The following is a 22,669-nucleotide window of genomic DNA, read 5'->3' as shown; positions in this document are numbered from 1 at the left end:
TGAAAGACTTCAAAGCTTTTGAAGCAGAATCGATTCTTAGACCATGAACTGTTAAGAATAATCTGTATAATTCAACTAATTCAAGCATTAACCCGGTTTATTTCTCAGTTTATTTCTTATCAAAAGATGAAATGACTGCACTGAACTTAAAAAGTATTTGAAAGTGTTGATGTACACATGTATTTCTTTTTTTATTTCCTTTTGGTTTCATTACCTCAATCTTGATGCATAGACTAAGAACATACTGTGATGTTATTATCTCCCTTCTGTGCAACATGTGTGAGGGAGGGAGAGAGGTTATTTCGGGACTAACACATGGTTCAATTTTATTTTAATAAATCGCTTGCGCGTAGGGGTCTTTAGCAGTGGGAGGACCCGAAGAAAACCCACGGGGTTGGACAGACGACCCTACTCCTTGACAGACCCTATGATATAGCAAGCGCACATGCTAACTATTCGGCCATCCAACCCCCCCACATACAGAAATGTAGAGAGAAAGAGAGAGAGGTCATTTCGGGACTAACACATGGTTCAATTGTATTTCAATAAATCGCTTGCGCGTAGGGGTCTTTAGCAGTGGGAGGAAACCGAAGGACGCGGAGAAAATCCACGAGGCTGGACAGGCGACCCTACTCCTTGACAGACCATTTGATATAGCGAGCACACATGCTAACTATTCGGCCATCCAACCCACCCACATACAGAAATGTAGCACTATATTAGATTTACCTTATATGTACTATCCTTATAGTACTAAATTAATGATACAGAGTGAGCTTGGTAGACTGTAATATTCAAGCACGCAATAATTTGATAGCGTTTAACCAGTCTCTCAGTCTCACTAACCAGTTAGTGACCATACCCATTACGTTCTTGTTATGTTCTTATGGTGGCTGTTAGCGGCCATTCAAATGAATCTAAATCGTGGCCTTCTTAAGAAGGCGACAAGTCAACAAAATCAACCCGCCGACATGAAAAAATAACCTGATGATCGTCGCCTTCATTTCATCGACTTGTCAGGTTAATTCTGTCGACTTGTCGCCTTCGACTTATTCACAACCTGACAAGTCGACAGAATACAATTATTTCGACTTGTAGTGCGGCGACTTGTCGCCTCGGAAGTCAAACTCGAGCTTGCGCATTTGCTGATTGGATAACTTGCATGCGCACAGATTAACTTCTGAGGTGACAAGTCGCGGCACGACAAGTCGAAATAATTGTATTTTGTCGGGTTGTGAATAAGTCAAAGGCGACAAGTCGACAAAATCAACCCACCGACACAACAAAATAACCCGACGATCATCGCCTTCATTTTGTCGACTTGTCGGGTCAATTCTGTCGACTTGTCGCCTTCAATTTATTCATAACCCGACAAGGCGATAAGTCGACGAAATCAACCCGCCAACACGACAAAATAACCCGACAAAATACAATTTTTTCGACTTGTCGCCTCAGAAGTTAATCTGTGCGCATGTAAGTTATCCAATCAGTAAATGCGCAAGCTCAACTTTGACTCAATGAAATATATTCAATGAAAACACAGAATAAGCCATCATCGTAAGTTTATTGTACATGTATATGACAAAACAGTGTACATGTATATTACACAAGCAAGAAACCTTTCACATATAATGTCAACAAGTTCTTTCTGTTTAATAGTTTTAATAACGTCATGTCATCATTACTTTTTTTTTTTTAAATCACGGGTTTAGTTTTAATAAAGAACTCACTTTAAAGTTTGGGAATGTGCACAATATGTACAGGACTGAATCAGATAAAACATAGATGTTTTAAAAAGAAGTGACATAATTTTGCATACCAGATGGTGTTATACCGAAAAAAAACTGCCACAAACATAAAGACAGTCCTGCTGTCAACAATTAATATTACCGTAATGAAATTTACAAATACATGTAATTACAATTCATTAGTCAAATTATCCATCAACGTTTTTTTACATACACGATTTAATATTTGTATTTCGATTTAACTTATAATGGCAACATTAAAAGCACACAAATTAATAGCTCAACTTTACACTTTATTAGTATATTCTTTATTTATACACAGCTACATAATATACATGTAAGGTCATTTACTCTATCCAACATAGATATTACTTTAGAATACTTAAGATATTAATGCCAATGTTATGAGAAACAATTGTATTTATATAGATCAATAGTAAAACTAGTAAACTATGCACCAGTGAATGTGTATTTCTATTCATATTGTGTAGAACAATCATACACATATAATATGAAATTTTCTATATATAAAATATCTCTAGAAAGAGTCACTCATTCTAATTATTTTGGAGACATGCTATTATATGAAATATATAGAAGAATTTTCTGCCACCGTTTCTAAAATTTTGAGGTTATCAATATAATTATTATCTTCACAAAGTCATCATCTAAAGAATAATTTTTGACTAAAGACCACTTGATATATTTACATGTATTAAGGTCTATGAAACTATAATAAAACAATCTTAATATAAATCTAACTTTGTGCATATGATCCTTCAATATGTATATAAAGTGACATATAGAGACAAGAAATTTATTTAAATTCAAACAAACCTAAACTAGTTCCACAATACCAGATCCATGTTATTAAAGCATAAAAACTATTCTCATTCATAATATGAAAGTTCATACGATTTGCAAAGTTCTAACCCAATTTCTTCACAGAGCAATCTTCAAATAAACATTAGTGCTTTATCTTGATGAAATGTTACATTTTAAAGTAATATTTTTTAAATTGTTTCCGAAATCCCAGTCTTAGCAAAATCAACTCTGAAAAAAATGTCTTAATTTAATGAGACAAAATATATATATTAGTCCATGAATGTCATCTAATAAAAATATATATTTCCATGATTTGTCAGGAACAAATAAAAAATATTATTTACTGGTAACTTTTAAATCATAAATCATTTTATATGGACAAACATTGCTAAATTTAATATTAAAGTATGTGATCGTCATTTGAAAGATCTTTAACTTTACACAGAACATGTGTTCTGTATAATATACCTCTGACGTCCTCAAAACATCATACGAGCAAGCATATTATGAAATGGTAAGGTACTGTAAGTGACACAAATTATTAAATTACTTGCATGCACGATTAATAGTAAATGGAAAATACCATTTTATTAAATGTATTTTTTATATGTGAAGTGTACATGTACATATTACAATTGTATTTGTAGTATATTTATTAAATAAGGAGACGAACTAATATAAGCCTTTGGCTTGTTTTTGAATCCTTATACCTTTTGACAGTGTATGTATACAATATCCATCTGATTTAAATAAAGTATTGTTTAAATCAACATGTGTTCATAATAATAACACACTAGGCTTTGGAAAAGTATTAAAGCTGCTGATCTTGGTATCCCCAGTGGTATCGCTCTGTTTTACCTGACTAACCCCTGGGGCTATCCACATGATTTTCACGAATTCAAGTTATCTGCCCTTGATTGTATCTTAATTCTATGAACCATCAAAAAACAGTTCACATGCCAGTCTTAGTGTCATTGTTTACTTTCACCACAATAATCTTAGTTGCAATAAAATATGAGTTACTTCCCTATGCCCACTCGGTTGGTTGAATGCAAATGACGATCAACGACTCTTATAATAACAAAAGTGAATAAACTCCTCTGGTATGTATGATTTTATATTTACAGTTCATTATATTTTCAGGCCAAAGTAATTATGGGATGTGAAAAAGTTGACTTAAATATCCTTGAAGAAACTGATCTTTAAATACATGTAGCCATATTAAACAAGTCAATAGATTTTAATATCATGGTAAATATCAAAACTATTATCTATAAAACAAATCTACTACAAATAAATAACAATAAGAAAAATAAACAAAAGAAATGAATTTTAAAAAATGTAACGAATGACCCTGTCAATAAAGATTAATGTATGTTGTGCATATCGTTGCATATTTTTTAAAATCAAGTTTAATATTTATTTTGGCTATAGAAGAACAAAACTCATAAAATTATCAGCATTGGATAGCCATTAATTTTAACTGTCTAAATTCTTTCTAAATTGTTCTTATCCCACTGGTACTAGTATATCAACACTGAGGTTTATCCATTGCTTTTAATAACTAAACTAAATGATAAATAAAGATTTGGCTTGGCCACGTATCCTGAGAAAAGTTCTCAATGAATTTAAATCAGTGCTAAACCTTAAGTTATATGGATGAATTTATAACACCACCAAAGATCCCCATCAGCAGCATACAGACATCATACCGGTACATACAATTTCAATGTCACAACTTCAATGTTGTTGTTTTCAGAGTACATACAGCCAGACAATTAATGATCTATTTCTTTTTTTTTTACCTGAATAATGTCTACAGGTTTTGATAAAGGTAAACTCCTCTCCCCATATATTTTACTTCAATTCAAGCACATAATTGTTGCATAAAATGGTAAATATCATTTCTATAAATGGACAATAGAAGCGAACACAACACTGTGATTATCTTGTTATAGATTAAGTATTTAACACTAGTAAATAAAATAAATATCACAGTTCAAAAAGAAAACAAAAACCATAATTCTAAAGAGGGTGCAGGGTGGTAGATTCCTTCTCTCCAAGTTTATATGAAAGAATGCTTTAACATAAAAAAGATTTATGGCACAAATCAGATAATTGATTAATGACGGAGCCTTGAACATGAGATGCACTTCCTTTTCTGGAGTAAAGTCATATGTATCCATTAGTAAACTATATAGTATAATCAGTTACCCTGGAAAATCTGATAAACTTGGAAGAGAAAGCTAGTGCTATATCAGTATAAAGCAGTAGTTATTACTAGTATTTTGTGGGATTTGAATGAGTCAGTGAAATAACTAGGTGATGGTATTTATATTTAGATGAATAACATTAACATCATATTTATATAAATAAAACTTAATCAGATTCATCTTTTGCCGACATTCCTCTTACACTTCCTTCACATCTAGCCTGTAAATAAATAAAAAAAATATATAATTGACCATTAGACAGCAAACATTCCTCTTGCTTATCCTTTACTTCTAGCATGTAAATGAAATGAAATGAAATGGGGTTTAACGTCCTACTGTTTTGCTCCGAACTGGGATAATGAAGACGGGCATACACCATACAGTGTGCTATGAGGGAAATTTTGCCTGGACAGCGGCACTACGGCCTCCTCTTACATCGAATTCCAACTGTCAAGGGAGCTTTTACGTGCACGCCAATGTGTACACGGGGCCTCGGTTTTTCATCTCATCCGAATGACTAGACAGCTGTCCTTGTCAGGCCCTCCGTCCTGCATCACTGACAAGGGGGAACCACGCCTGAAAATCTGGATGAACTTTCTCGGCCAATGCAGGGATCGAACACCCGACCTCCAGGCTAGTGAGCCAGCGTCTTACCCACTTAGCCACATGATCCCCAGCATGTAATTAAATAAAAGATATATAACACACAATGAGGAGACACAAGTAAAACAAAATAAAACAAACATAAGCATTTGGAATGTGCTATAACAAACAAACATTGACAGAATTGATGGAAATTGTTGAATAGGCAGGTGACCATAATCCTTGTCAAATAAATCTTGAGATTAAAATTGGTTTTTTTTAACAATTTAGAATCTGTACGAGCACGTCGAGCAGCCACTCCTATTCAGCGACATCTCCTTGTACATGTAAGCGGTCACAATAAATTCCCCTGGTAGAAATTCTATTGTTTTATAACTTTAATCAACGGTCACTCCTCTAATAAATTTAACAAAACATTGCCCATTCAACGGCCATTGTTGAATGATACCATCTTGTTATTAACAGTTTATTATTTGGCCCCCCACCGATCAGGTAAAAAGAACTGTAAAAATAACAATAAACCCGGGATTATCAGTTAATTCATCTTTTGTTTTATTAAATTACAAACCCTGATCATTGTTTTCACACGTAACAAGACATTATTTGATACTGATTGAATAAACTAAAAGTACCCTCAAAGCCAAGTTTTGTCACGATAATCTAGTATCTTTTTTCCACTGTCAATTTTGTTGCTAAACAGATGTTTTAACACCTATATTACATACACAGGTGGACATGTGTTTTATTGATGAAATAAAATTAATTCATGGATTTTCTTCACAAAAATGGATAAATATTATCGAATAAGTCACAATGGTAGACAGAAGTATCAATGTTGGTGCAAAATGACACATTTACAGGAGTTATATCAGGGATTTGAGTCAAAGAATTTTCATTCCAAGCAGGTTATAGTGACTGCCAAATTTACCGATGCAAGTATTCATGTTTGCTCCCAATACATCCAGGTGTAAACTTTACTTGATGTTAGCACTAAAAAACACTGAGATTTTATTAAAAGGTCACTCCCGTAAGCGACCCGTCATGAAAATTTGCTTTAGTGGCTGCTTAATACAGATTGTACTGTATATAATCACAAGAGATTGGGTAAAAACATCACTTACTTTATCTAAATCTTTCTTTGTTTTTTCTTCAAGTTCACGTATATCTGCCATTGTCAATGGATACCATTCATCAGTCCAGCAGAATACTTGGCGATGGAAATTGAAGAAAAGTCGTTCTTCTTGCTGCAGGACGAAAAAAAATTAACGTAAAATTATTAAAATATTTAAGAAGATTGACATCACAGAGGACCAGGAGGTGTACATTCTACACAAATGATATACTACAAATGGCTTTACAACACTGAAGTCAGTGATCATTTGAAGGATTTTGAAAGTTTGCAAATTACAATATTGTGAATGTCTAATATCTAAAAGGAATATCAGTCCAAAAATGGTTCAGTTCTTTACAGTATTTACAGACAAATGATGAATTAAACATAAATAATGCCATCTTTAAGTGTTGGGTTACAATTTTCAATGGGTATCTTTTTGATCTGACTGAATCCAAACTGGGTGATTATCTTTGATATTCTGGATTTCTTTTCTTAACTCAATTTGGAATAATCAGTTTGAGTACTTTGTGTGGAAAAAAGATATTGATCAAAAAATGCATATGTCAGTTATAAATTCACTTGTAACTGATAAAACTAAAACTGTTATTTCCAGGTCTATTCAGTAGGAATTATGTCAATTCTTAGCTAACTCTAATATTCCTCTTTAATCAGAAATATTAAAGGAGTCAAGTTTTTAACTCAACATTATCCACAGTCTTTGAGATTGCAAACACGACTTCTTGGTCAATTTAAATCAACATTTACCATGAAAAGTTGGCCTTCTGATATCCAATATTTCAGACAAAATGAAAATTTTAAAATTGGCTCACAAATCGATGAACGAGCCTAAACATATCCCATGTAGGAGAATACTACCGGTGTAGACTGGAATAACCAGACACCAAAGACAGGAATTCAATTCAGACTCCTCGGGTATTTCGCTAAACATAACTGATTAGAAATTACAGTAAAAACAGAAATGATTGAATGTAAATCAGTTTATATAATTCATATTACATTATTACAGTGGACAATGTCAATTCCAACATCGTACGAGATCGCTACTATATGCTGGATTACGAAGCATGTAGGAATACTCAATTGCCCCAATTGCACCTTTGGATACCGAAAGTATTGTTATAATGCACACTCGAATATCCAGAACTTAAAATATGATAACACTTTCTGTACATTCAAATTTCTATTACATTATATCAATTGTATAACAAGACACAATAACATAACAATACATGTGCATTACAATTTACTTTGAATATCTTTAATTTGAGTGAATGTTTTCAAATCATGTAATATGTGCTTGAAGAAGGTACCAAGGATTAGATTAGTTCTGCAAGCGGTATATTGTCATCTTCGTCGTCAGAAGATGCACCAACCCGAATAAATAGCACTTTTTATCCAAGCCTTACGATTGGCTGACCAATTTACTGACAGGTTGTTAATGTCCACTTGTGCATCAGTCTGTTGATGTGTTCAAACTTAGCGTACAAGTAAAATCGTTTCTTACTGCTGTAAAAGTTATCGGCAAATTTTTGTTTGAGTTTATTTTTTCACTTTAAAATGTTAGATACTGTAGTATGGCCAATTGAATACTTAACGGCTATATTCCTTCTGTGTAGGTCGTGGAACTTCTCAAAATCTGCTATAATTTGCGGCTTGACATCCAATGTCAAATCCGTACGGGCACGCTTTGCAAGACAATCACACATTATGAACACAATATTATATTATAATGATTCTTCATCTTGCCAATTTATATATAATGTCGCTGTATTTGATGTGAGAAACTCAAATCAGATACCTTGCAATCTCTAACAAGAGATTATAAAATTATAATCAACAGATAATTGATTGGTGATTGCTTGTTGGTTAACACCCACTGATTGAAGGCTGGTTTATCCAATGTTAATAGAATGCAAATAGTGTGATGGGATCGCAGATTGATGTCGTAATTCAAAATATTCAGAATCCAGACTACTCAAAACTTTTTTTGTTGAAGTAATAAGGAAATCAATTGGGAGATCAAAATGATGATGGATTTTACAGAATGCTGTAGCATTCAGCCGTTGAAAGTCCACTATACATGTATATGCAATGCGACCTATTTGTGTCCCTTTCTAGGTGCCAAAGAACAGCGATTTAGCTCCTTTAAACACTTTAAATAACTATATCATACCTTTTGGACTAATTTTTCTACCTTGGTTTGTAAACCCCACCATTTAAATTTTATTCGAACTAGTTTATACGCACACATAACCGGATTAACAGTTTCCTGAAGAAAAAAAAAAAAAATCAAAGACTAATTTACTTCACAGAATTATTTAGCTTTATTTTCAGCTGAAAGTTCATTCAAAATAAATTTACATGTACATTTATTAGTTTTTTTTCTAAAATCACACATTAAAGACATAACGTCATTGATTATAAAGTGACAATCCTTCCAAAGCACTTATATTTCTTTTCATGTTATTTAAACATATTTTGAAATTCAATACAAATGTTTTCAACTAAAGGATTAAAGATAGGTTACCCGGCAACGAAACATACACAGTATGCAAAGTCATCCAAGCAGTTAACATATTTTTTTTTCCTTTGTTCGTAATGAGAACATTTACAACACACTAAAAATCTTATAACGAGTAACAACCCAGAAATCGTTAGAATTCCATAAACACTGTGTATAAATCTTTATTAACTTTACCCTCTAGTGCATCCACAAGATTTCTCAAGTAATCAAGGGCCATAACTCTGGAAGTAATTATCGGAAATCAATAGGATTCTTCGTCTCATGACTGTAAATACTGTGTATAAATTTAAAGTCAATCGGATATTAACATTAGCCTTTAGAGCTTCCACAAGATTGTTTAACGTGATCGAGGGCCACAACTCTTCACCGCATGAACATAAACTCTGTGTATCAATTTAAAGTCAATCGGATATTAACTTTAGCCTCTAAAGCGTTCACAATCAATTGTGGACGCCAAAACAACGGACGGATATGGGTGACGAATATATATGACCACATTTCAATGTGGGCGTATAAAAACTGTTACTAATGTCTTACCTTCCAGTCAGGAGTATTAAGGGGACCTCGACCAGTTTTTTGAGACTTGTATAATTTTGGATCCCATTCTGTTTTATAATCCTGAAAAATATCAGCTTTAATCATTAAATACAGTTTACATGTCTGACCCTTTATGGAATAGTCAACAGTTCAAACAAATACCAGTACATACTGATGTAGTTACCACTGACCAAAAACCATGTAATAATTAGTGCTCCTACGGTTAGGACTTTTTGTTATTCAAATAACCATAGCTATTAACCGGTTAGTAACCGTTTAACCATTTGGTATCAATTTTCAACATAAAACAGACCTTGTCAGGGGGTGCAAGTCATCACTCGTGCGCAAGCTATACTCACCTAAAAATGCATTATTCGCACAAAAATTTCGGGAAACTTTTCATAGAAATGTACAATTCTTTAATGAAAATCTAAATTATCTAAGGCCATACTTATTTCATTACCTGGTTAACTTGGTTCATTTGAACCATTTTTTAATTTAATATCTACGATAATATACAAGACAATACGTGACATGGCGATAATATTACGATTACACAATGTTACTACTTAGATTTGAATAAAGTAAATTAGAAGGCGACTATGGATTGGACAATAAAGAAATAATTTCGGGTTTGCAAGTAGAATGATTGGTTAATTTAACTGAAAACCAAAGTAGAATTCTCGAGAGGATTTACGAGGTATGCAACGTGTAGAATGTAACAAAAGTACTATAATGTCATTTTCTAGCCTTTATGATTATATTTTGAATGGTGGTTTCATCTATCTTCTATATATATATATTTGTGACTGTCGTTTGTCGGTCTGTCTGTCTGTTTGTCTGTTCGGGGTTGGCGGCTACACTAGGTCTGCACTATTAAACAAGGTAGAATATAGTTAGAAATGCCAAGAAGTATTTGGATAGGATTAACAATAGCAAAAGTCAGAACAAGGTCCAATGACTTCCCGTAGGTACACTAGTAATAATGCCTACGATAAGTTCTCTTTTTAGATACATATTGTTACAACCAGTTTAACCTATTTATGTAAAAGCAATTTTAAGTTGTAAATAGCAAACAACACAATTTCTGTACATGTTCTATGTGTTCATGACATAAAGTTTTGTGAAAATTAACTTGACAAACACCACCCAGGCAACATGCCTACTAAATGTTTCCTACATTTATATTAGAGTGATGTAAAGTTGATAAAGACACAAACCAGCAGTTTCCAGGCAAGATACGCTCACATTTTGCAAGAGATAGAGAACAGGCTAAACAAGAACATGATTATTTGTACAATCGGGGCTATAATCAAGTTACGGTCCAATATGCATGAATATCGAAAGGAACTGAGATTTGGATATAAACATATATTTTAAGTTTCATCAAGTTCGGATAAAAACTGTGACCACGGGACAGACGGACGGGGGCGACGACAATATATGATCACATATCAATGTGGGCATTTAAAAAGTAAACTAAAGACCATGCAGATTACAAATTAACCCAACTAAAACTCATTGGTGATAACAAATAAAAAGAAAATTAAAATATTAAAATTTGTTTATTAAAGATGCATTATGTAAGTTCTCTCAGTCAAATTACTTTATTCTGAGTGATGTTATGACTGTTTGCATGGCTTGATTATCCATTTTTAAATTAAATTTTTAAATGATTATTGTGTTTTAAACCATTCAAAATGACAAACATCTGATCAAACCGCTGACCTAGAGAGTTGATTATGGGATTGTCATGTGAATAAATGCCTAATTAATAATTTATATAATATTTGAGGCCAAAAGAAAGATCTGCAATAGGCAACTTTAGCTATTACATAATGCAACTTTATGTTAGCCCCAGTACTGTTTCAATATATTATGCAATATCTTGCAATTAAACCACACAGATATTATCCTGCACATACATTTCTATGTAATTGTCATACGGGTCAAATATTGCATGTAGTATAAATAATGTACAATTGACACATTGCTCGAGATCATTAAACAATAACATCCTGCACGTGCTTTTCAATGTAATCGTCATGCGAGTCCATTATTTCATCTAGTATAAATAATGTACGATTGGCACATCGCCAGTATATTATTTGAAATAAGGTGCGCCAACACCAAAGAATGGTGCGCCAACATCAAAGCATGGCATCACATCTGTATTTAAATCATAATTAATTAACCTCTATCAAAATAAAATGGGATTTAATGCCCTACTTTTCTGTACCAACCATGCAATTGATGATCTCTTATCAATAAATACTCTGAAATAAGTAGATAAAATACGGGTGTGAATTACCTGTACATATTTTTCTCTGAACAGTACTCAATAAGCATTAGTTTAATTCTAAAGTATTCAATATAACCCTATTACATGATTCCCAATATGCATTTCCATTCATCAGCAATTATACAGACATTTGAAACGTTTAGTTCAAAGGTCAATTCACATATTAACCCAGAAAAACTTTAGAATTTTGGGAAAAATGTCCTCCAAACGTATTATTCAAATGATGGAATTGACATTATTTATAGGCAGTAATTTGTACAACTTCATTGGCCAGGAATAGTAACAAAATAAATGAACATAATGGCAAGATATCATACATGTACCAGTTCATATCACCTAGCTTAATATCACCAATTTACAAATTACACATACAAAGAGATATTGTGGTACAAAACATGTGCAAAAGAATACATTTTGAAATAATACTGTTGACAATATCCAGCAGGCAAATGTTCTATATTTTTAACTGATTCTACCATGTTATGGTTTCTACAAATGACAATTTAATAGAGGTGAAAAGTACATGCCAAAATGTAAATTCAAACTGTGTAATTAAAGAAAACTTACTGCCTGAGATTTCACTTTGCCAGCAATATCTATATACACTACTTGTCGTATTTTCTTGTCCTCTTCACTTAAATTATGAACCTGAACAAACAGAAAATAAGCAAATGTTATACAATTGTTGACAACAGTTAAGGTGAATATCACTTTTGAGGGTAAATAAATTCTAGTAGCAAGAATATCCATAGTCTATAATTGAGAAAGGAAATGAAATTGGTATAATTTTGAATTACATTACTGATCAAAGTTTTGTGTCAATTATGACAATGGTCTTTCTAAAAAAATACACTTTAATCAAGTTTTGCACAACCTAGCTACTATATCAAGGAACAGAGAAAGACACATGTATGGTATTCAGTGTGATTTTTGTATATCTGAGGATGCCTAGATTGTTCTGCCCAGTTGTGTCTCTAGTTTACATATACTCCTTACAGACTTGGTCGTGGGGAATTCCCTTTGGCACACTTATTAGAGCTGTATGAATTCCATGGACACATCCTGTCAATCACAAAAAAGTGATTGCGCTCAAATTCAATCCTAGTTTTTGTCTACACATAAGAATCCTTATCCCAAGGTCTGAAAAAGATTTGTTAAAAATAGTGGCTTCTATAAAGCGGACCAGCAAAATTGCACTAATTAAGGGCCACAACTCTGGAACAAAAATAGCAACTATTGTTCAAATTCAATCATCTACTGTTGAATCATCATCCTAAGGTTTGAAAAAGAATCATCAAATATTGTGGCCTTTGGAAAACAAACAAGCAAAATTATTCTAATTAAAGGGCCATAACTCTGGAACGAAAATAGCTTTTGCGATCAAATTCAACACCAACAGTTGTCTACTCATAAGAACCGTTGTTTAAGGGTTGAAAAAGATTTCTCCAAGCAAATGTGGACCAACCGACCGCATTATATGCCCATACTATGTGTGGGCGTATAATAAGGGGATTTCTAGAATGGAGTCGATTGGCAATAAATTTAACTATGATCGTCTATCAACTTACATTGTCTGACTGACCACGATCTGGCATATGCATTGATTCTATGTTTATGAAAAAATTGTCCTTCATATAATCAGGATTCTGAAACAAAAAATATAAAATCAATCAATATTCTTTCTTCAAAAACATTTGTCTTCATATTTTTGAAATAACTATTACATTTTAATATGGCCAGTATCCATCTTATCAATCTTACTAGTGCTCCGCAATATGGCTGTGATCAGTGTTACCATGGTTCTACAATGTGGCTGTGATCAATTTTACCAGGGTTCTATAATATGACTGTGATCAGTGTTACCATGGTTCTACAATATGACTGGGATCAGTGTTACTATGGTTCTACAATGTGGCTGTGATCAATTTTACCAGGGTTCTATAATATGACTGTGATCAGTGTTACCATGGTTCTACAATATGACTGTGTTCAGTGTTATTATGGTTCTACAGTATGGCTGTGATCAGTGTTACCATGGTTCTACAATATGGCTGGGATCAGTGTTACTATGGTTCTACAATATGACTGTGATCAGTGTTACCATGGTTCTACAATGTGGTTGTGATCAGTGTTACCATAGGTCTTCAATATGTCTGTGATCAGTGTTACTACATTTATGCATTATTGCTGTGATCAATCTTAACACTGTTCTATAATATGACTGTGGTCAATCTTAATACTGTTTTACAAAATGGATGTAAAGTGTCATCAGTGTTACCATGTTTCTACAATATAGTTGTGATCAATCTTACCATGGTTCTACAATATTGGTGTGATCAATCTTACCGTTATCACTGTTCTACAATACGGGTATGCATTCCATGCTTTTTCGTGTATCTCCAAGGCACCCTTAGGAGCTAGCATTCGTATAAAAGTTGGAACTTTACTGAAAAATACAATTTAATGTTAAAAAGCTATTAATATTAAAATCAAAATTTAACACAAAATAAGACATTCTTTAATTATGAAAAAGTAAAATTTCAGACAAGCCAGAAATTAAGTACCACTTCATTTTATTATTTATCAAACTGCTCAATATTTCTTCCAAAGATTTTAAAAAGCTATATACCACTGATACACAAAAATCTATACAGTTATTGTTAAAGTCTTTTACAATTTAAATTACAGGGATTTAAAAGGTCTAGCAGGCTGTGCTGAGAGATTCATTCAATAAATACACAAAAAGAATACACTCATTTAGACAAACTGATACATAGCTCAAAGCAGATTGCATTTAAGTACCGGGGGGGTGTCTATCAATTTCAGTTTAAAGCTAAATAATAATGTACATTCACTATAAAACAAGATATCATTGCATGCAATGGATCAAAGCAAATATCAAAGTCACTGACTTGGATTCATTTAGATTATAAAGCAGTGGCAGCGAGAATGGCGAATATTACAAAGTTTTCAATTCATCATATATTTGCAAATACTGAACACAATTGAACTGATAGTTTCAGAGATTCAATACTACATGTTATAGTTTACTTTAATTCCAAGGGATTCTAAATCCAAGCCTGGAAATAAAGCACCTGTGAGTGACGATGTCAGGCACAGATTCAGGCTTTGTCAGGCACTAAACCTCTGGTGCCTGTCATTTTGTCCGGCACTGATTTGTCTTTTTTATTGATATTATTCATACATGTCCGGCACTGAGTTGAAAATGTCAGGTACTATTTCATTAGTGCCTGACATTTTGTCAGGTACATGTAAAACCGTTATTTCTAGGCCTGTCTAAATCTATGAAGTAAAGTGTTGATTTGAATTAATCTAATGTAATATCTCAAATAGATTTAGGGCAAGCTCAGAACAAATAACTTTTTGCTTCAACAAGTTGTTTTACCAATTTTCGTTTTGATACTGGAATAAAATGTCAGTTTTATGCCAATGATTCAACAATTTCCATTATTTTTAAGTAAAAGTGTTAAGAAAATACCTTGCCAAATGATATATTTTATGTGTATATTGTCCAACTAAAAACTTTTGTCCGTTCGCTTGTAAATCTTGGTATCTGTCATTATCAGCCGTTAATCCATTATTATCAAAAGGTTCATTTGCTAAAACTTCTATTCCTTCACCACCCCCGGTCTCATTTTTACTGGCCTCTGCTACAGAATATAATTGGGCTCTTTGGTACTGAAAATAGAATAATTTTTGGTAATGATAATGTTCAGTATAGTAAAGAAACACGTATTGTAATGCAGAGCTCTCGATTCAATCATATTTTTATCTGACCCGTTTTGACTGATTCTCAGTAAAATTGACTGACTAAAGAATTTTACTGGTCAATTTACATGTCGTAGAATTTGGCCCCTAAAAGAAAAGAAATACAGTTATGTGTAAAAATTTTACATATAAATTGAGTAACGACAAAATTAACATTCTGTTAAAGAAATGTCTTCCTTATCTGAGATGAACGAAACGGACACAAAGATTTGACAGGTTTCCGAAATGTTGAAGTGAGAGCCCTGCCGTAATGTATCCTGTCACCACATGTCACTAAACCAAAACGTTTGAAATGGTTTTACTGTCTTTATTATATTACATATAGCAATATGTCGCGTTACTAACTTATACCAGTTTGTTTGATCTGGAACTAGTTCCCAAGCCAAGCAATACTCATTTGTTGTTCTTGACGAGAATCTATTTGAAAAATCCTAAAGCTCTGCCAATAAAAGTATGATTAACATAAAACATGGCAGGTATGTTCCCTGGATAATTGTGCATCAATTGAAGGACTTGGACTTTTGATATTATGCCATAATTCCAAGATGGCGCCAAGCTCAGTTCCTAGTTCCAATCTAATTTTCAAAAGAAGTCTCTTAAGAATCCTTATTGGAAATGGATCAATCATACAAGACATTATAGAAATTAATTAAGTTTGAATGTGTGGTCAATATATAATCAAAATCACAACAAACAATATCTTTTACATCAAATATAAGAGATGTTAATTATTAACTATAGAATGATTTAACATACCTCATCTACCGCCATAGGTAGTACCACACGACTGAAATTATACAATAATAAATCATTCTTATACAATAATAAAATAAAGTAGCAATAAATGATATAGATAAGGCCACAAAAATCTTAAAAGAGTTTTGCTCTTAATAAAGAGAAACTAGAGAAAAATCTTTGACATACTAGTACATATATGCAATGTTTGTTAGTTGATACTAGGCCTAAATCTATTTTCAATGATGTTAGCATTGTTGAAAATCTCAACGCCTTGCATGACAAGTATGTCATTGTACCGGCTGACAAAGCGTCCAATAACTTAGTGTTTATATGTAAACGATATTATTATGACTGCCTGTTCCAAGAACTTAATTTCGGGAAATCAATCGACAGTGCTACGTATAAACGCTCTACGCTTAGTAAGGATGAAATTATATCCAATCACAGATCTGTACTCACTTCATTTGGTACTCATGTGGAGATACCTATACAGATCTGCCCTTGGGATATTGGATACCTAAACTACATAAAAAATCCCTACAAGCAACGTTTTATAGCAGGTTCATCCCGTTGTTCCACAAAACCACTTTCAAAAGTATTGACATCTTTTCTAACAGCAGTGAAAGAGGGTATTCAAAAATACTGTGACAAAATATACTCTCGTAGTGGTTTTAATCAAATGTGGATATTAAAAAATTCCAAAGAGTTACTTGATGGTTTACAATCTAGATCACTTGCTTCAATCTCATCTATACAAACATTTGACTTTTCTACTTTGTACACTAAAATTCCCCATAGTAAATTAAAAGCTTGGTTAAAAGACATTATTCACAGTGTCTTTTCATCTAAATCGGGAAATGTTAGATATCAATATTTAGTTGTTAATTACAATTCCACATATTTTGTTAAGAACCATAGTGATTCCAAAAATAAATTCACCGCCAACAAAATAATTCAGATGTTGGATTTTTTAATTGATAATATCTTTGTTGTATTTAGAGGGGAAATTTATCAGCAAGTGGTAGGTATCCCCATGGGCACCAACTGTGCACCTTTGCTTGCCGATTTGTTTCTTATTCCTACGAAGCCGATTACATACAGGCACTCGTAAAATCAATTAAACGATTAGTCAGACATTTTAATTTCACTTATCGATATATCGATGATGTTCTATCACTGAATAATCCAAAATGTAGTGATTATGTAGAATTCATATTCCTGATGAGCTCGAAATTAAACACACTACTGACAGTGACAATTACGCTTCCTACTTGGATCTGCGTCTCGATTTTGACAATTGCCATAATAAATTTAGTGTTAAATTGTACGATAATGGATGATGGATAATGCACAGATAGACATGGGTTCAAACAATATGTGACATCTTAATGTGGGTGTGTAAAGAGTTAAAGTGTTCAGAACTAAAACAACATGAGCTCACTGTTTGTATTTGCTGCAGTCATGAATATTATTCCCCAAAATAAATTTTAACGACAATTTTAATACAATAGGGTAGATTTTGGGGGGGCTTATTAGAAAACTATTTTTAATATTTCACAAAATGAATTAACATGTACTTAAATCAAATCTATATATCGATATGTTACCACGTTCAATACAACTCTTTAACAGCCTCAATAGACCTACGTAAATATGATCTATATTTCTATTTCCAAAGATTAGCTTAAAAGTTCATACAATACACTGTCAAGCTGATATCTTCACTTATAAACATCTACCATAAACAGATCTTAGTTGTCATTTAATATGCTTAATGTTCACTAGTGAGTTAATGGTTAGTAATCCGACAGTAGTCATTACATAGTAAGTAGGAGTTATGTCATTAAGTTGTTAAGACTGTGACCATTAAATGACACAACTATTGGTTGGGTTTGTGTATTCAAAAGGTGTGGGGATATTAGAAATAAGCTTTCACACCAGAAGTGACATATTTTACAGTTAAAAAAAATACTTGATAATGACCGACTAATCACTCCAGTTTCACAGTGTTATCAATAGCTGTACATTGCTATTAACAGTCTAATCATTGAACTGTTGACCTACATATATCGGTATTTGACCTTTTATATTTACGTGTTTGACACCTTCGTTCAAAACACCTATTGTTTCTGTAATTGTTTTTATTATATTTTCTTTTGGGGGGGGGGGGGGAATTTAGTCAGTCTGTGCAGCCAAAACTTTACATGGTGCCAACATTCTGCCAACGTAGATGTGGTTGGCCTCCGTGCGGCTATTTAATAAATATAAATTGGGTCATTATTGACGTACAGGAAGTGTTTTACGTATGGGACAAAAAATAATCTCAGATTGCCCATATCTTGGTTATTTCTCAGCGGATCTTCTACGAGTTTTCATTTTTGGATTCTTTGGACAAATCCCATATGGGCCCTGACTGATGGTTTTTAGAAATTCGGAAGTTCGATCGATTAATATTAGCATCAAATATTTGCGAAAATTTTCTTCATCATTCTTTCGACAGTCAAGATGGTATACCTTCGTCACTATTTGAGGCATCAACATCAAGTTGAAACTTGGCAGGAATAAGGAACACACAGATGCCTTCAAAATAGTATATAAAAAAATTTTGTGACAGCTTCCAGAAACTTCTGGAATTTATTGAGGCCTTCCGAATCTTTCCGGAACATAAATAGTTCTCTACATTTTAAAAATAGACAAAAGATGACATATGGTGGCCGTGGGGTTAGCCCCAGATATTATCTTTCATTTTCAATAACTTTTTTAATCGCTTGGCCGCCATATTGGATTTTACAAAAAAAACCCAATCAAATCAATTTTCAGCCGCCATTTTAATTCTGATTTTCAAAAGCTTTTTTTGTATTAAACCTACTCCAAATGGCAACAATCTTTAGGGAGGCGATTTTTGAATTTCGATTTTGTTTACTTCCGGTTCCACTTTGAAGTTTGTTCGACTTTTCACCATCTAGATGGTGACCTAATCTTTCCATGATCCTTGACCTTTGTATGTATGATGACCCCGATGTCTACTAACAATTAATATAAAAAAGTTTGGTCATAAAGTACGACTTCCTATCCTATTAAGAGTTCAAAATGACAGGATTTTTCACTTTATTAGGTATTGGATGTTACAATACCCAATAATTTATGGTGTAACTTGAATGTTGATGTGATAAGGCGTGACGTGACATACCGAAACACATCGGTACTCCACTCAGTAGTTTTTTTTTTATATTCAGAAAGAAATATTTTTAATAATTTGTTTATAGATTTTCACCACAAGTATATTAAGGATGTAAACAGGTAGTCGGTCAACCGGACACAGTTCATTGTACAGGTGAACTTGATCGAAAAATTACATGTACAAACTGATACTCGCTTTTCATATATCTGACACAAAAAATGTTAGGTACATTGGTACCTAATCAAACTTTACATCGATGTACAGAGCCTTGTTGAGATATAACCAATTTCTTGTCCCACTGTCAATACAGTAGGCCAAAATTTTAACTAAAATTGGTAAACAAGCAGACTTCTACATAATCATACAAAACAAACATTTTAATTATAAATGTAAATATTGACTTCCCTGCCTGGTTCCTTGAAGAAAGTTGATATATTTCAGACAAATATATTTATATATTCCAGGAAAACCCAAAAAAGTCTCAAATTACTGTTCCTTAGACCGTCTCAAACCACCTGAGTTATGTAAATAGCTATGCATATTATAGAACTGTATGTACCAGTTCTTGGGGTGCCAAAGCTATTCATGTAACCCAAGCAGTTTGGATCAGTTTAAGGAGCACTAGTTATAGGGTTCATTAAAGAAACCATAAAATGGTAGAATATTTAAAAGCCATTAGAAGTGATGGTTTACACTTGTTACCATGCGGTTAAGATAAGACTATTTAACTCTAACTGATTGATTGATAACTAATTAGTAATAATCTTAGATTATATCTACATCTGATCAGAAATCCACATTATGTAAGCTTTCATGTCTAAAAAGAGGGTCCTAAATAAAAAAAATTCAATTCATAAAAACAACTCTTACTAGTTCTGATTCTATAAAATTAATGTAACTGATTAGGCCTACTCATTACTATTGAAATGTTTTTTTGTTGGTTGATCATAACATGTCTAAACTGTTTACAGGATAATTTGGTAAAAAAGATATGACAGGTTATGATTATGATTCCTCCTGAGTACGATTCAATCTGGTTACACAGTGACATTATACATCCCTCTCATATCAATTGGGTCAGGTGATTAATTTTGAGGTAGTTCCTAATAGTATTAGCTACATGTATGTATAACAAATTACATTTTACTATCAATAATTCACAAAAAATAAGAAAGGGAAGAGTATCTGGTTAATTAGAAACGGTGTGATCCCACAGTTTGAGCAATTATTGTAACAACATTTATCACACAATAACACATTCTACAGTAGATACTGCTTCTGAGATAACTATCATATTCTACTGGGTGATAAACAAAAACTTCTACTCGTTCTTTTTTACATTATCGACTTGTGTTGATATTTTTTTATATCAAAAAGGACTCATAGGAGATTGACTATTTCAAATACATAATTTTATTTTGATTTCAGACTATCCTTAGTCATAGAGACAATAAGACATTGTGAAATAAAAGCAAATTGTTATTCTATGTTTCTTTGGCAATATTTATTTTAGGCCCACTTGTCTTGTAATGTAATCTTGTAGTTTTCTTCCAGTTCTAACATATATAAATTATAAGGTCCAGGGTCCTAATATTAATGGACAAGAGACATTATTATAAACAACAAGCTTCTCAGTCATACCAGTTTTCTACCCAGTAGATTGATCAATTGAGAAAATCAATACATCACAATGTACAAGAAAAGCTTTAATACTTAGTTTATAGGATATGACATGCTTGCCATGGTGAAATGAAACACAATATTGAATATTTTTCGCCCACCTGTACCATTCGGTTTATTTATGTCAATCGATACACAATATTCAAAATTGTTAAGAAAACACAATATTTTATAATAATTATGCATTTACTACAATCTATTATCGTATTTCATTTCATTTTGTTCGTGTCGAGTTCATTCCAAGCTGAGTGTACGAGTATGCCAGTAAGCAGTAGATCTATTGGGTATTATATTATCGTTTAGAAAATGAGTAATGACATTTATTGTCATTATTGGTGTCCTCGCAGTCTATCTATTTCTTCCCGCTTTGGAAAGTTATAATATCGACTTGTTTAACATTTAGGGAAACCAAATCAATTATCAAGATTTGTGATAAATACTTACTATTCGTATAGTAACATGTTGTCTTGGAAATATTCACTTCTTCAATTTCAACACGGGGAGTTAACGGAGGTCTAATTCATGACGTCACAAACCGGCATAGTGCCCGTGATATCTATTTCCGGTTACTGATTTATGTCAGATTTAAGAATAATGAAGATAGCCTCAAACTACAGTAAATGGTTAGAGTTTGTCATTGGAAACTGGATTATCACTGTCCTGATTTAAGCTTGTTATAAAAGGACTGCTGATCAAATAAACAGCTCAGCACCAAATTGTTAAATGGAGTTCCCTCCCTTACATTAATTCTGTAAGGAGAGAGAGAAAGAGAGAATTGGTTTAACGGCCACTCGACACAAACTAGGTCATTTCGGGGCAAACATATGGTTCAATTTTATTTTTATAATTCGCTTGCGCGTAGGGGTCTTTAGCAGTGGGAGAAAACCTGAGTACCCGGAGAAAACCCACGAGGTTTGACAGGCGACCCTACTCCTTGTCACGTACAACCGGGGAATAGAAAGTAAAGGAGATAGGATGAACTTATGATGGCCAAAGATGTACGCTTCAGTCAGATCTAGCCTCATGGGTTTTGGCACTGGGTTTTCTCTAGCTGCAATTTTTAGCCGCTTGGTTGGAAAGAAAACAACAGGATAGAATTGTGGCATCAAAATCCACAAAATTAACCGCTTCAAATGTCTTAAAGCAATTAGAAAATGGATCTAGCGAAGGAGAAAGTGATATATAAGGAATGGCGCTACATATCTTATCTATGAAGTAAAATTATGCATGTTATATCATGCCGACACGAAATATCCTGTTATTCCTATACAATTTTTTCATCGTAAGCCCTAAAATATACTAACTAACACATGCCTCTTTTCCTGTATTTCAGATTCATCAGCTGATGAAACAGATTTTGATGTCATTATGTCAGTGTTTCCACTAGAAGATAC

The 22,669-nt window shown here is 33.0% G+C and overlaps 1 protein-coding gene across 2 annotated transcripts; it reads right to left on the bottom strand.

The window, feature by feature from the left end:
- Positions 1-1,545: 1,545 nt before the first annotated feature.
- On the bottom strand, positions 1,546-21,844 carry LOC126824881 (phosphatidylinositol transfer protein alpha isoform). 2 transcript variants are annotated; one of them, XM_050554294.2, is made up of 10 exons: positions 21,720-21,844; positions 16,433-16,463; positions 15,387-15,586; positions 14,234-14,333; positions 13,456-13,533; positions 12,455-12,535; positions 9,586-9,666; positions 8,698-8,793; positions 6,511-6,633; positions 1,546-5,006 (listed from the first exon to the last, which is right to left on the bottom strand). In XM_050554294.2, the coding sequence occupies exons 1-10, from the start codon at positions 21,734-21,736 to the stop codon at positions 4,953-4,955; spliced, it is 861 nt and encodes a 286-aa protein (XP_050410251.1). In that variant the 5' UTR covers positions 21,737-21,844; the 3' UTR covers positions 1,546-4,952. The 2 variants fall into 2 exon arrangements, with proteins under 2 accessions (XP_050410251.1, XP_050410252.1); XM_050554295.2 differs by having other exon boundaries at positions 12,458-12,535.
- Between the last annotated feature and the right edge of the window lie 825 nt (positions 21,845-22,669).

Source organism: Patella vulgata, chromosome 6 (assembly GCF_932274485.2).
Source record: "Patella vulgata chromosome 6, xgPatVulg1.2, whole genome shotgun sequence".
Lineage (NCBI taxonomy): Eukaryota > Metazoa > Mollusca > Gastropoda > Patellidae > Patella > Patella vulgata.
Note: the sequence above shows the minus strand (reverse complement) of the source record. Positions and strands in the feature narration are given on the sequence as shown.

Coding starts and splice junctions, on each gene's coding strand:
- LOC126824881 (XM_050554294.2), bottom strand. Junction 13,534..14,233: donor ATTGTAGAACAGTGATAACG/GTAAGATTGATC, acceptor TTTTTGTTTCAG/AATCCTGATTATATGAAGGA. Junction 5,007..6,510: donor CAAAGAAAGATTTAGATAAA/GTAAGTGATGTT, acceptor ATTTATTTACAG/GCTAGATGTGAAGGAAGTGT.